General features: G+C 44.1%; 1 protein-coding gene across 1 annotated transcript in view; it reads right to left on the reverse strand.

Annotated features, from left to right (window-relative positions):
• Window positions 1-11,222, reverse strand: part of LOC115476672 (cadherin-4-like) — a 93,018-nt gene extending 81,796 nt beyond the window's left edge. The window contains exons 1-2 of the mRNA XM_030213177.1: window positions 11,118-11,222; window positions 9,523-9,637 (exon numbers count right to left, since the gene is read on the reverse strand). Coding sequence (XP_030069037.1) covers window positions 9,523-9,637; window positions 11,118-11,222 — 220 coding nt within the window. The remainder of the gene's footprint in view (window positions 1-9,522; window positions 9,638-11,117) is intronic.
• Between the last annotated feature and the right edge of the window lie 2,695 nt (window positions 11,223-13,917).

Genomic DNA, 13,917 nt, shown 5'->3' on the forward strand with positions numbered 1-13,917 from the left:
TATACAAAAAGCATATACAAAGCAATTCTAACACTGTGCCCCTGCACTTTTGTGCTTTGTGTGTGTAACCCTAGTAGCGCTCTAGAAATGTTAAGTAGTAGTAGTAGTAGTGTGTGTGTTAACTGCAGGGTTGATTGGCACGAAGGTGGATAAGTGCCCTGCACTCTATTTTATAAGGGTGCATTTAAGTGCAGTGGGGGTGTTTATGTGGGTGGAGCTTGGGTAGGTCTCCCACACATGCTCTCAACTTATAGAATACTGTCTGTTGCACAAGTCCTTGCCATAGACCATATCTGAGTGTGCCTACATTTAGGTGTATCAATGAAAGTTTATGCTAGTATTTCTATAATTGAATTGTGGACACCCAGATGCCATAACGTTGGCATTTGCATACATTCATTCACAATTCACACACCAATAAATAAATCAATAAAAACTTCTTTGCTGGATAAATCTTTGACCACAGTTTTATTAGTACATCAATAAAATTTATAACCATCACAGCTAAAATTCACTTTGAAAATATTGCAATACGACCTTCACCCTTTTAACCTTAGCAAGCTAGTTGTTACCAACCTTAGCTGCAAATACTTATTCCATACCTCACCTTTTAAGTGAGATCTGCGGTGATGTCTGCTTATGGTGGTTTCGCCCACAAGTAGCTTACACATAATACTCCAAATACTGGCTTAATTTAATGTCATTTACCGAAAGTCACTAAAATTATATTCAACTTTCCACTGCTGTGACTAAATCACCCATTCAAAAATACAAAACTACCCAACACGCAACTAAATATTAAATTCCTTGTAAAATGTACCACTCCAATACAACTTAGGGAGGGATTGGATGGGTAAACGTCCCAATTCCTAAATCTTCAAACACCTATCCTCCTACCCACCCGCAAAAATTATCACAACCTGCTACCCGTCAAAAAACTGCCAGTCCCTCACGCTCCTTTGCCCCACCCCCAACAACCCATTAACACCTAATCAGCTGTACACTCACCAAAACTTTCCATCTGATATTAAATTCTTTTTTCTTATTAAATTTGACTTTTTAACTTAACATTTTTAATTATTTATATCCCCCTTTCCCCCACGTCCCATAAAATTAAAATAAATGCATATAATAATTCTCACATTTTACTTAGCTCATTCCAGCCTTAACTTTACAAAATATTCACTGTTTGCTCAATATACAAGAACAACTGCTCACTGACCCTACCCCCTCCCAATTTCCTCATCATTTTCTTGCTGTCCTATAACCTTAAGTCTTATCCCATTACCCCCAAATATGTGCTCTCAAAGGTAGCCTTCTTGTTCAGTGTAGAATTTAAAAAAAAAAAAAAAAAAAGAGGCAGATTCAACTGCTGGAAGAGCCGCAGTTATACTTTCACTTGCGCACTATTTTGTACCAAGTGCTAATAAGCAAATACAGTTTGAGTTTAGATACTGGTTGAGGATCATTTCATACATTTGGGGCCCTGTTTACTAAAATGTGCTAGAGTTTTTAGCCAGTGGCGATCCTAGGTCGGCTGCCACCCTGGGCGGATCACCACTGCGCACCCCCCCCCCGGGTGCAGCGGCGTCCATCCCCCCAGGGTGCAGCACGACCCCCCCCCCCCACGGCGCAATGATACCCCCTCCCCAGCACATCAAGCCCCCCCCCCCCCCCCGGTGCATTCTTGGCTGCTGGAAAGTGCAGAGAGCAGCCACGCGCGCCTGTCGACTCCGCTGGCTCCCTGCTCCGGAACAGGAAGTAACCTGTTCTGGGGCACAGGGAACAGGGAACCAACAGAGCCGACAGGCGCACGGCTGCTCTCTGCACCCTCCAGCAGCGTGCACCCGGGGTGGACCGCCCCCCACCACCCTTGCTACGCCACTGGCGCACGCTAACCACGTAGACACCCATAGGAATATTTTGGGCGTCTACACGGTTAGCGCACACTACAAACACTAAGGTGCCTCTAGTGTACCTTAATAAACAGGGCCCTTGGTTTTTATGGGAATAAAACTTTAAAATATACCTAGTACGTTCTCTCCATCATCACTATTGGCCTCAATTCCATGGTTCAAACATTCCGCATATGGAACCTCAGTCAGTTCAGACACCTCCTTTTCTTGGCCTGCTACTTCTTCCTTTCACTTCAGTGGGAACCAATGCTGGGTTTCTGGTGCCATAAGACTTATTTACTGGTGACTTTTCCCCTATCTTTTACTATTCCCAGTAGGAATAATTACAGCAGTGGTCCTGAGGCTGGGTGCGCCTTCCAGAACCATGTATCACGGACTTTAGAGCTAAGTCACCCTTATAACAATGACTCCTGCCCCCTTCCCCACCAGGGGCTATGAATACTATCTTCACTGCACCTCTGCTCTTCACTTACCTGGGCTGCAAAAGATCTGATCCAGGGATCAAACTGAGAACTCACAGTCACCAGGTGGCCTTGTTGCAACTCTACTTATCAAACCAACCCATAAAGATCATGGAGGTACATGAGTGTTCAAAGACCACATCAGTGTTGTCCAAAGAAGGGACCCATGTAGTCTGAGACGCTCATTTTCTACAACTTCTTTCTACAGTACGTTAGTTCTTTTAAAAAGGTATCACAACCTACAAAAAAATTCAGTTTTCTCTAGGACCAATATGGTTTCTTTAGTTTATACAACTTTATTCTAGGGCTGTTTAATTTTTTTGAAATTATTCTTTCACAGTCCATTAGAAGACCATGGCTGCAGTATCATTATAATCAATCTAGGTAAGAGAGCATCCTTCAACATCACCAGGGGGGGAAAAAAATCACATCCAAGAATAGCAAACTGTACAAAAACACATTCATCCATTCCAAGCCACCCATGCTCCCCTGAGGTCCCAAGAACCACCCTACAAAACTGATAACCTAATGGAAAAAAAAGTACATCCTCAATCTGAAGGGTGTGGTTGCCCAGTTTCATGAAAGTCATTTACCCCTTCAGTAATTCAGCACACCTCAGCATGCTGCTCACAAAATAGGATGACGCTCCAATTTACTCTTGCCATTGACAAAAATCCAGGTCTTCCACATATTACACTTCAGGTAAGTGTAATATGTAAGGTAAGGCTAATGGCCAAGTCATTCATATCTACAGCCTTAGACTGCCCATTAGCTAAGCAGAGAAGCAATTCCCCATTCAGTTCCATAACTAAGATGCCAACTTGGCCTAAGATGCCTCATTGAGCCATCCTACGGTAGATATTATCATGCACCAGTGACCATGGATATAATCGTATTATCCTAGAAAAAGCAACAGGACAAAAGTGTGAATGACCGCATTTCAATAATTTCCCACAAAAGCTGAGGAAGTATACAAGCTTCTTAAAAGCCCGGTAGTTTCTACAAGAGTAAGGCACCCGATTTCCACATTCATCTGTTTCTCCTCTTACACAGTATCTGGTATTTGCTAACCTATTGGGGAAACTATTTTAAGCCTAATTAACATGAAATTTTGGAGAATGCAAATTCTTTTCATTTTAGACATAAAACAAAATGCCATGACATTTCTCCCACCCATTTATCATAAACAAGTTAATTACTGTGTAAAAAATGACTCCTGCTGGAATCTGTATGTTTGCAGGATATGAGAGAGCTGACTCAGGCAAATCGAAGGAACCACAGAGTAGTGGTTAATGGCTTATGGCATTCTTATAATAAAACAATGACGCTGTGAAAGCTTTTGTTGTCAAATTAAACTTAAGCTATTTCCACTGGAATAACTCAATTATGAGCAGGCATTATCTGTTTAAACAGGTTTCCAACCAGCACTGCTTGTATACATTTATCTGCTTTCTGGGACACAGATCTATAGCGCTAGATACACCTCGCAAAATGAATAAACCCACAATTTGCATTTCATGGCATTTGCTGAAATGCAACAGAAACCATGACAAATGAAAGGAGTAAACAAATTAGCTTTATTATAGTAGAATAGAGGACCCCACTGAAGGGGGGGGGCAGTGGATGAATCACTGTGAGGGGTCAAGTAATGTTAATTGTAATCAGGACCATCACCGGCTTTACTGGTAGGCAATCCAGCTTATAATTGAAAAAGAAAAACGCCTATATTGCGACCCAAATCGGGAGATAGCCGTTTATTTCACAAAAACGAATAAAGCGGTATAATCGAAAGCCGAATTTGGACGTTTTCAACTGCACTCCGTCGCGGATGCGGACAAAGTTGATGGGGGCGTGTCAAAGGCGTGGTGAAGGCGGAACTGGGGCGTGGTTATCGGCCGATCAGAGATAGGCTCCTTTCGCCGATAATGGAAAAAAAATATGCGTTTTTAGCGAGAATTTAGGGCACTTTTCCTGGACCCTGTTTTTCCACGAATAGGGCCCCAAAAAGTGCCCTAAATGACCAGATGACCACTGGAGGGAGTCGGAGATGACCTCCCCTGACTCCCCCAGTGGTCACAAACCACCTCCCACCACAAAAATATGCCGTTTCACAACTTTTTATGTTCACCCTCAAATGTCATACCCACCTCCCTGGCAGTAGTATGCAGGTCACTGGAGCAGTTATTAGGGGGTGCAGTGGACGTCAGGCAGGTAGACCCAGGCCCATCCCCCCCCCACCTGTTACACTTGTGCTGGTAAATGGGAGCCCTCCACACTGCCCCCCAAACCCACTGTACCCACATGTAGGTGCACCCCTTCACCCCTTAGGGCTATAGTAATGGTGTAGACTTGTGGGCGGTGGGTTTTGAGGGGATTTGGGGGGCTCAACACCCAAGGGAAGGGTGCTATGCACCTGGGAGCTCTTTTACCTTTTTTTTTTTTTTTTTGTAAAAGTGCCCCCTAGGGTGCCCGGTTGGTGTCCTGGCATGTGCACTACGACTCCTGGCCCCTCCCACAAACAAATGCCTTGGATTTATTCGTTTTTGAGCTGGGCGCTTTCATTTTCCATTATCGCTGAAAAGCAAAAACGCCCAGCTCACAAATTGTCGAATAAAACATGGACGTCTATTTTTTTCGAAAATACGGTTCGGTCCGCCCCTTCACGGACCTGTTCTCAGAGATAAACGCCCATGGAGATAGATGTTTTTGTTCAATTATGCCCCTCTAAGTCTCCAAATGGGTTAATTTTGTGCATGTAACAGTAATGAAGCCCACTCCTTAACTGGTGCTGTGAGTGCACAGAAAGAGCCATGCAGGAGTCTACTTCTGCAGCTGCTTCAGAGGCCAGTAACATCTTCTACTGTCATTTTTTAAATATTAATGTTACCCTTCTCGGAAGAATGAGGGAGGAGCCATAAATATTACAGGACAAAATAATGGGTGAAAGGGGACAGACTCAGGAGTAATCTAAGGAAATATTTCTTTACGAAAAGATGTGGAAATAAGGTAAACAACCAAACTATAGGTGACATATTAAATTAGTCCAGGGGTTCTCAAACCAGCCCTCAGGTCATACCACGCCACTCAGGTTTTCAGGATATCTACAATGAATATGAACGAGGTCAAATTTGCATGCACTAAAAACACTGTATGCAAATCTCCCTCATGCATATTCATTGTCGATATTTTGAAAACCTGACTGGCTGGGTGTGTCCTGAGGACCAGGTTAGGAATCACTGAGTTAGTCTAATAAAAAAGTATCACTTACTGCTTGGTTGTTGCCCCTTATTTCCACACATCCAAGTGAACTATCATGGCAACCACAATTCTCTTTATAGAACAGGTTCCACTTAGGTGCCTTCCTTGAGGACAATTCTATAAAGGAGCACCTAGGTGGAACCTATTCTAGAAAGGAAAATAGGTGTCTACCTCCCTTATTTATACAGTAACATATATAGTAAATGACGGCAGACAAAGACCAGTACGGTCCATCCAGTCTGCCCAACAAGATAAACTCATTTTACATGGTATGTGATACTTTATACCCGAGTTTGATTTGTCCTTGCCATTCTCAGGGCACAGACCATAGAAGTCTACCCAGCACTGTTCTTATACTAAGTTCTGAAGCTAACGTTGAAACCCCTTAAAATTTACACTCCAGCCAATCCATATCTATTTAGTCACGATCAGGGCTTAGACTGTAGAAGTCTGCCCAGCAACGGTTTTGCTTCCCAATTACTGGCGTCACCACCTAATCTCCGCTAAGATTCCGTGGATCCATTCCTTCTAAACAGGATTCCTTTGTGTTTATCCCACGCACGTTTGAATTTCATTACCGTTTTTATCTCCACCACCTCCCACAGGAGGGCATTCCACATATCCACCATCCTCTCCATGAAAAAATACTTCCTGACATTACTCCTGAGTGTGCCCCCCTTCAACCTCAATCCTAGCGTAACTGGTATGCACATGCGTATGAGTTAGACATGAGCACTATATCAGCCATAGAGCTGTTTGCACCTACATTGCATAGATACGTACATAACTTACATTCATAAGTGTAAGTCCCGCTCACCCCACCCCCTGTGAATACCCATCTGGAAATTACAAGATAGGTACATAAATGACCTGAATATAGACATTTACATGTGGATGTGTGCACATAGGCATTTATGTGTCTATGTGCACACATCCACATGTACATGCCTATATTCAGGTCGTTTATGTGCACATTTCTTGCGCACATTATAGAAATGCATCTCCCTCCCCCAATGCCTAACATTTTTCCCCCATCCCAATTCCACCCTCCCAGCTGCCCACTTTTTAGAAACTTACATGTAGGTGCTTAGTTAAAACCGGCTCCTTGATGTAGACACTCAGCCCTAGTCAGTTTTCAAGGAGGCCACCCTAGGTACCTACATCCCAAAGTTAAACACCTTAGCCCTTTAAAAATGGCCACCATCCCCCATGATGACCTAGAGATCCCTTATGGGCTGGAAGTCAACTAATATGTTTGCTACTAAGAGGATGTGTTATAGCAGAATGACTGCCGAACACTGTCCAAGAACTGCTTCTAGAGAACTCCTGCCTCTTATATTGCCTTATTGGAAGGAGCTTTTTATTGACAGAAATACCACCATTGAACATTGCAAAATGTTCCGTGCCAGTACTCTACTCTCGATTTGCTTCGATCATCACTGTCCATTAGGAAAGTGGAAGGGAACTAGTACTGTTCCCCTTGCACCTTTCTTCACACATACTTCAAAGTGTACCTCTATGAACAAACACATACCATGGCTTATATGCTCTCTAGGCACCTACTTCCCACACCTTCCCTTTACTTTTGCAAAAGAATGTTCAGTCTGATATCAGCTTGTATCAAAATGTAGGGTCTGCAGCAACTTGCCTCAGCATTTTTAAGAGAAGAACGACTCGCTAGACACACAGTTGAGACAATAAACACATGTGGGTCTAAAATCTGTTGCAAATAATTTTTGAAGGGAGGGGAAAGAATTTTATTTATTTACGTATTCATACAGAATGCCATTTTGGCGGCTTCACATCTCTCTTCCTTCAACTGGTAATAGTATTCCAAGGGCTGCTCTGTTTTTGTACAAACACCTTGCGACATATGAACGGTCCCCTTCCTTTACTACCTTATTGCCCTAAGTCAATGAAGATTTTTCTATAGGCACAAAATTGGAGAGATAGGCCTTAGTCACAGAGTACTTCCCCTCCCCCATAACAGTAAGGTTGGTCGAATGAATATCTTTGAAACCTTCCAACATTTTTTTTACTGCTACAGGAAAGTGCTAAACAAGAACAGATCTAGTTATCATAATGCATTTTTCTGTCGACGCTGCTGTATAAATAGAGAAATAAAACAAGGGCGTGTTTATTGTTTTAAAGTCTTTCCTTGCTAGTGGACCACCTAGGGTTTTAAGGGTTGCAAGCTTATGCCATTAGCAATGCTTGAAACCCAACTGTTTCTCTCTTCTCAGCATTAATAAACACAGCTACTGATGCTAGTACAGTACCTGGCACTAACTCACCAAGTAAAAAGCCAGGATGATATTTCATTCCGCCAGGAAATAAAATCTCAGCTTTTAACCCCAATCATCATCGTATAGGTGGTAAAGAAGATCTGAAGATATTCAAGACAATGATTATAATTAAAGTAGTATTTTATCTGGCATCATTAAACCACTAGTACCACTACTGCTATCAAAGCAAATATTATAAGTTATACCAGAAGATGCATTTATAAAACAAAATTAATTCAAGGAGCCCAAAAGATGCAAATTATATCCCTACAGTCAGCAGCAAAAACCTAAGCAGAAAAATCCTTTATACTGCAATAACCAACTCTTTTTCTCTCTCCTTGACTGGAGCTCCCCCTGCCCTCTTAAAGCAGTAAAGAAACCACTAAGAGACTGAGTATACAAATGGTGACCTCTTAAATTACATATATCTGCAACCTGATCGCATTTACTTAACAGTAAGGGAAAGACAGGCGCTCCAGCAAAACCCAGACCAGAATGGGCAACAGCTCCTGCACAAGCCTCAGACAGAAGCACAAAGGTGCTCAAGGAACAATGGCCTCGGGACCAGGAAAGCAATATAAAATGTAATAAATAAACAAGATGGGTCCCTATTTCTCCTGGAAAAGGGAAATCTCTACTTTTATCTAAATGTAATCCATCTTAAACTACTACTACTAAACAAAATCAAAAGAAAACAAATATAAAAGTTAAATAACAATAACAATGCTAGATGAGACACAGAGAAACTGTGCAAAGCAGAGAGAAAGAACATCTGACTTATCTGCACGTTTCCCCTATGACATGCCTTGGACAGCAAACTTTCTCATAATGAAATCAAAACATTTAAAAAATGCATTGCAGCAGTGTTTCGCGATTTACACAGCGATGACAAGGCTTTAACAATTCTCAGAAAAAGTCAAAGAACCATTACTGAAACAAACTTCTGGAGTATACATGGAATATTTCATCTTTTCCGCTAAAGAGAAAGCAGACCACTAGACATGTTGATCTTCTGGGATTTGGATCATACAATGACGATGACATCACAGGAGCCTTTAGAATGCAGCACCCGCTATAAAGTTAATTGTTAGTTCTTGCTTTCATGTGCGTTTCATGTTGTTACTGTGGCAGTAATGAGAATAAATGCCACATTTGTGAACAGAATGTCTGTAGGCTTGTTTATCACATTTTAAACAACACTGTCTGCATTATCATACATTTCTAAAGAGGAATAATGCAGAAACACACACACACACACGAGTTCATTCTATCAGTGCTGTTTAAGATGCTAAGGGGGCGATATTAAACCGGGTTCTAATAACTTTATATTCAGCCAGCTGCCCCCATCTCCTAGATCTAATCCACCTGACTCAGTCTGTATGAATTGGCAGGGTGATTCACACACAATTTAAAAACCTCAGGAGGAGGAGGAGGAGGGGAGAGAACTTATTCTCCCAATAAACAAGGAATAATGATTCTGCAAATGATTTCTCTAGCCAAAACAAGGTGGTCCGCCCTCTGCCATTCTGAACAATTCCAAGGAGTGGTCAGCAAGGAAAAGCGATCGACCTCATATGCAGTTTTTTTATCGTCTGGCCTTACCTTTGAGGAGCTTCTGCCCTTCTGGGATATCTGGGGAAACCAGCGCTGTGTAACCTTCTTCGGAAAAGCCTGGCACGCAGGTAGGTCTCACTGTAAGCTCCCTAGTGTGCTGTGCCTGCAAAGAGCAGAGAGGAGGCAAAACAAAACAGTAACTTTGGGTCGATTTTTGCACGCTCTGCAACCTGTTCGTGCATCTGGCAGGCAAGGACCAGAGCAGCGCTGGTCTAGAAATCAGAAACCTCAATGAAATGTGTAAAATCTCTGAAACTAATGGGAGGCACCATGATTAAAAAAAAAACAGCAGCCACACTGTCCACTTATTTACACACTATATATGTATATACATACAACACTTTTCAGGAGCTAAAGATGCAGCCTAAGAACTATATAGGATATTCAACTATAAATAAACCCCTTTCAGCTGGAATGGAGAAAATGAAACGCTCAGCTCTAAGGGCACCTGACTCTACTTTTTTTGGGATACTACAGTACCCGTGAGGGCACAGGGGCAAAAAAAAGGGCAAGGACACCCAGAAGAGGCATGTAAGAGCAGCTCCTTCCCAAACCAACCCCAAATCCCACCTGTAACCCACAGACACGGGTGTGCACTGTGCACCGGAGGATACGCCACTCCTCTGGTTATAAACAGAGCAGTGAACTGCAATAAAGACGATTCTCTTCTTGCGCTGAGGCTGACAGATTTGGTTTACAGACAGCCTGGGTCAGAGAGATTTGGGCAGACGTAACACTGGATCGGAGTCTGTTCCTGGCAGCAGAGAGAGCCGAGGCACCAAGTTGAACGGAATATGGGGTGAAGGAATGGGAAGAGAACTGTCCATTGCAGACTAAAAACCCACGTGGTGACAAGATCAATGCTTCCACTTTTCTGTATCTGGAGGAGATCCAGTGTCCAAACGCTTCCCCCCCCCCCCCCCCCCCCCCCCCCCCCCAATGTACCAGACATATTGGCAAGTCAGTGTTTTCATATCTACAGGGCTCTTTGCTAGGCAATTGAGCACCACAGAAATTTGGCTTCTGAAAAGCAAGCTGCGTTTTGGGGTAAACCCGATCTGCTTCTTTATTTCCCCCAACTTTACAATGCCACTAGGTTTCTAGGGACCGGAGCTGACAAAGTAGAGAAAGAATCCGTTATTGCATCAAATGTCAGGGGAAAACAGCACAACTTTCATGAAGCCCAGCAGAGGACACACAGTATTCCGCCCCAGCTCTTCAGTATAGAGTTTCAGGAGGGGGACCCCGAAGGATCCATCGAAAATACTGTCAAGATGACAAAGAAGGCTTGGGGTGGGGGGGAAAGATAGGAGTTAAAACTCGCCCGTGTTCTATGAGAAGCAGTTCAAGCCCCAGCCGTGCCAAGGAGCTGTCAGCCGCCCAGCACCCGGGCTCCCCTGCAATTAGGGAGCAAAGAGGCCGAGGTGGGTGAGGAGGAAAGAGCAAGCCCCGATTGCATACAGGGTCACCGGGGATGGGCACAGCGCGGTCCATGCAAGGGAAGCAGTGGGAGCAAATTTGCAGTGCACAGAAAAGCAAAAGGGAGGGGAGGGGGGGAGGAAGCCCGAATCCTGGCAACTTACCCGGAGAAAGCCGGCCAAGCCGAGCAGTAGCAGCAGTAGCACAGGATCGGAGCCCGCAGACATTTTGCAGGCTCGCTGCATTTCCCCTACCCCTTTCCCTGCCATGTAAACTCCGGCGCCCGCCCGCCACCTCTCCCCTTCGCTCGCGCTCCTCCGCTTTTTTTTCCCCCAGTTCTGAAGCGCAGGTGAAGCGGAGCCTGGTGCAGCCCAGCTCGGCCCCGCCCCTGGCCCCACCTCCACTGACGTTGGGTCCCACCCTAGCTCCTCCTCCAACTGCAGCCTAGAGCAGGGGCGCTGACATGCGTCCCCGGGTCTGGTGCGAAGATTTTGTGCTACTAGAGGGTTGCATTATGCTCCCCCCCCATCTCACAATCTGCCTCTCCGATGAAGGAGGCAGATGGAAATACCGGTGCATTATTTTATATTTTAGCATAATCACCAAGAGCAGATTGCAGGAAGATGCGTGTTAAAAGGGCACATACTTTCCTTGTTATGTTGGATGAAGGACCCCCGGGTAACTGATTCATCTTCCCAACGATAACAGTCCGATTGGTAAACGGCTAGGGAACGCGCATGCAGGGTTATGCTATTGCAATATTGCCAATTTATCCTCTGTCTGTCTTTCTTTCTTTTTTTTTTTTCTTCTTCAGAATTCTCTTTAATTCATTACTCCAGCTGGGAAGTCTTCCTTATCCCACTGTCTTCTCTTGGTTTACATCTATGCAAACCATAATCAAAAATAAGCAGAGCTATCTGATTTAGATGGTGTACTACGCAAATGCAACCTACAAGTGCTTGCAATATTGAACTAGAGCCAAATTTACTGATCTTACCAGGAAGCATTTTATGGGAAGTTAGAGAGATTATCACAATTTTAAGAAATTAATGTAAATTAAGCATTTTGTAGCTAGATTCAATGCATTCTACCACACTTGAACATCTGTAGCCTGGGGGCCCGTTTTACTAAATTGCAGTATGTTTTGCATTTAATAAATGGTGCTCAGATCTGCTGTGCCAGCATTCCTCTCCCCAAACATCCCCCTCCCACTTCTGATCCACCCTTTCACCCCCTACATCCAATTTCTCAACCCCCAGCTCCCGATTACACCTCTTAACCCCTGACACATTCAATCACAGCCCTGAACCTTCAAACAACCGCCAATCACAACTCTGAACCCCTGTCACCAAATGGTCACAACTATGACACTCTTGGATCCCATAATGCAATAAGCCCCCTCCTCTGATACAAGCTTCACCCATGTATCCAAAGTAACTAACCTCCACCACCTGGCCTCCCCTGAGCCCCTCAATGCCCCCTGCTTTTACCTGGAGGTGATCAGTGGAAGAGTTTCCTGGATGGGTGGGAGAAGAGAAGCTGCTCCCATCCCAGGTCACTACACCACTACTGATCACATCCAGGTAAGTCCTTGGAGTGTTGGGGGTGACTGGGGGGAGCCAGGATGATGGGGAGTGGCTTACTTTGAATACATGGATGGGGCTTGTATTTGGGGAGGGGATTATTGCATTACAGAATCTAGGATGGTTTGGGGTTATGATGGGGGGTGCAGAAGGGTTCAAAGATTTGACCAGGGGTTGGTGGTGAGTTTTAGGTTCTGATTGAGGGCTGTAAGTGGGTTCAGGGATGTGATTTGGAAATAGTGGTTGTGATTGAGGGGTGTCAATATGCTTAGGTTATGATTGAGAAGTGTCAGGGGGTTCAGGGTTGCAATTGGAGGTATTTGGGGTTCGGGGATGTGATCATGAGGGTTCAGAGATTTTGGGTTTTGATCAGCAGGTGTCCAGGGGATAGGGGGTTGTCATTGGGGGTGTCAGGGAGTTCAGGGTTGGCAGGTGAGGCAGAACGTGAAGGATGTCAGGGGAAAGGCAAGAGGAAAACAAAATCCTTCACCATTTTTGTTTATGGCTGTGCTGCTAAGCTTCTGATAGTACAGCTGTACTTACTGCCTTCTCTTGAGATGACAGTAGGCAAATTTAACTATTGGCAGACATGCCAGTTAGGGCATGGTATTGACCTGTGCACTAGCTGTCACAGCCAATCACTCCTCTGCCCACTGATGTTACGCCTAGCTCTGTGGGATTTTTACTGTGCTGGTTACTTTTTTAACACAGAAGACATTAATGCAAGCACACGCTAATATCTACCATGCAATAAAATCCACATTAGCTTCTTAATGTGGCTTATCAATATGGCCCCTTGGTTTCACTTCTGTAATTCCCCTAAAAATATGAATTTGCTTGTTTCTTGGTCCATTTTTCTTTTCCATTGGTCTCAATCTTAAATTGTCTTTCTTGTCCAGCTGTAATTTAAAATCTACATTTTCACATGCATGCTGGCAATAGGCCTTTCTAGTGCCTGAGACTGTTGATACCTCTACAGTTATGTCTGTGAAAAGTATTTTAAAGGCTTAGTGGTTTCAAAGTAGTACATTAGAGGCTAGCTTTTTTGGGGGGAGGGGGGAGTGTTTAAAGATAGTGTCCACATTGAAGATAGGGGAATTGATTTTAGGGGCCCTTTTACTAAGCCATGGTAAAAAGTGGCCTGCGGTAGTGTGGGCATGTGTTTTTAGCACACACTGGGCCATTTTTTTTACTGTGGCTGGGGAAAAAAGGCTTTTTTAATGGGGGCAGTAAGTGGCTGTGCACTAAAATTAAAAGTAGTGCATGGCTATTTACTGCCTGAGTCCTTATTGCCGACCACTGACCCAGCAGGAAGGGCTCAGATGGTGCACTTGCATTAATCATGCAGCATGCACCAGGGGCGTAGCCAGACTTTGGTGGG

Source organism: Microcaecilia unicolor, chromosome 8 (assembly GCF_901765095.1).
Source record: "Microcaecilia unicolor chromosome 8, aMicUni1.1, whole genome shotgun sequence".
Taxonomy (NCBI): Eukaryota; Metazoa; Chordata; class Amphibia; order Gymnophiona; family Siphonopidae; genus Microcaecilia; species Microcaecilia unicolor.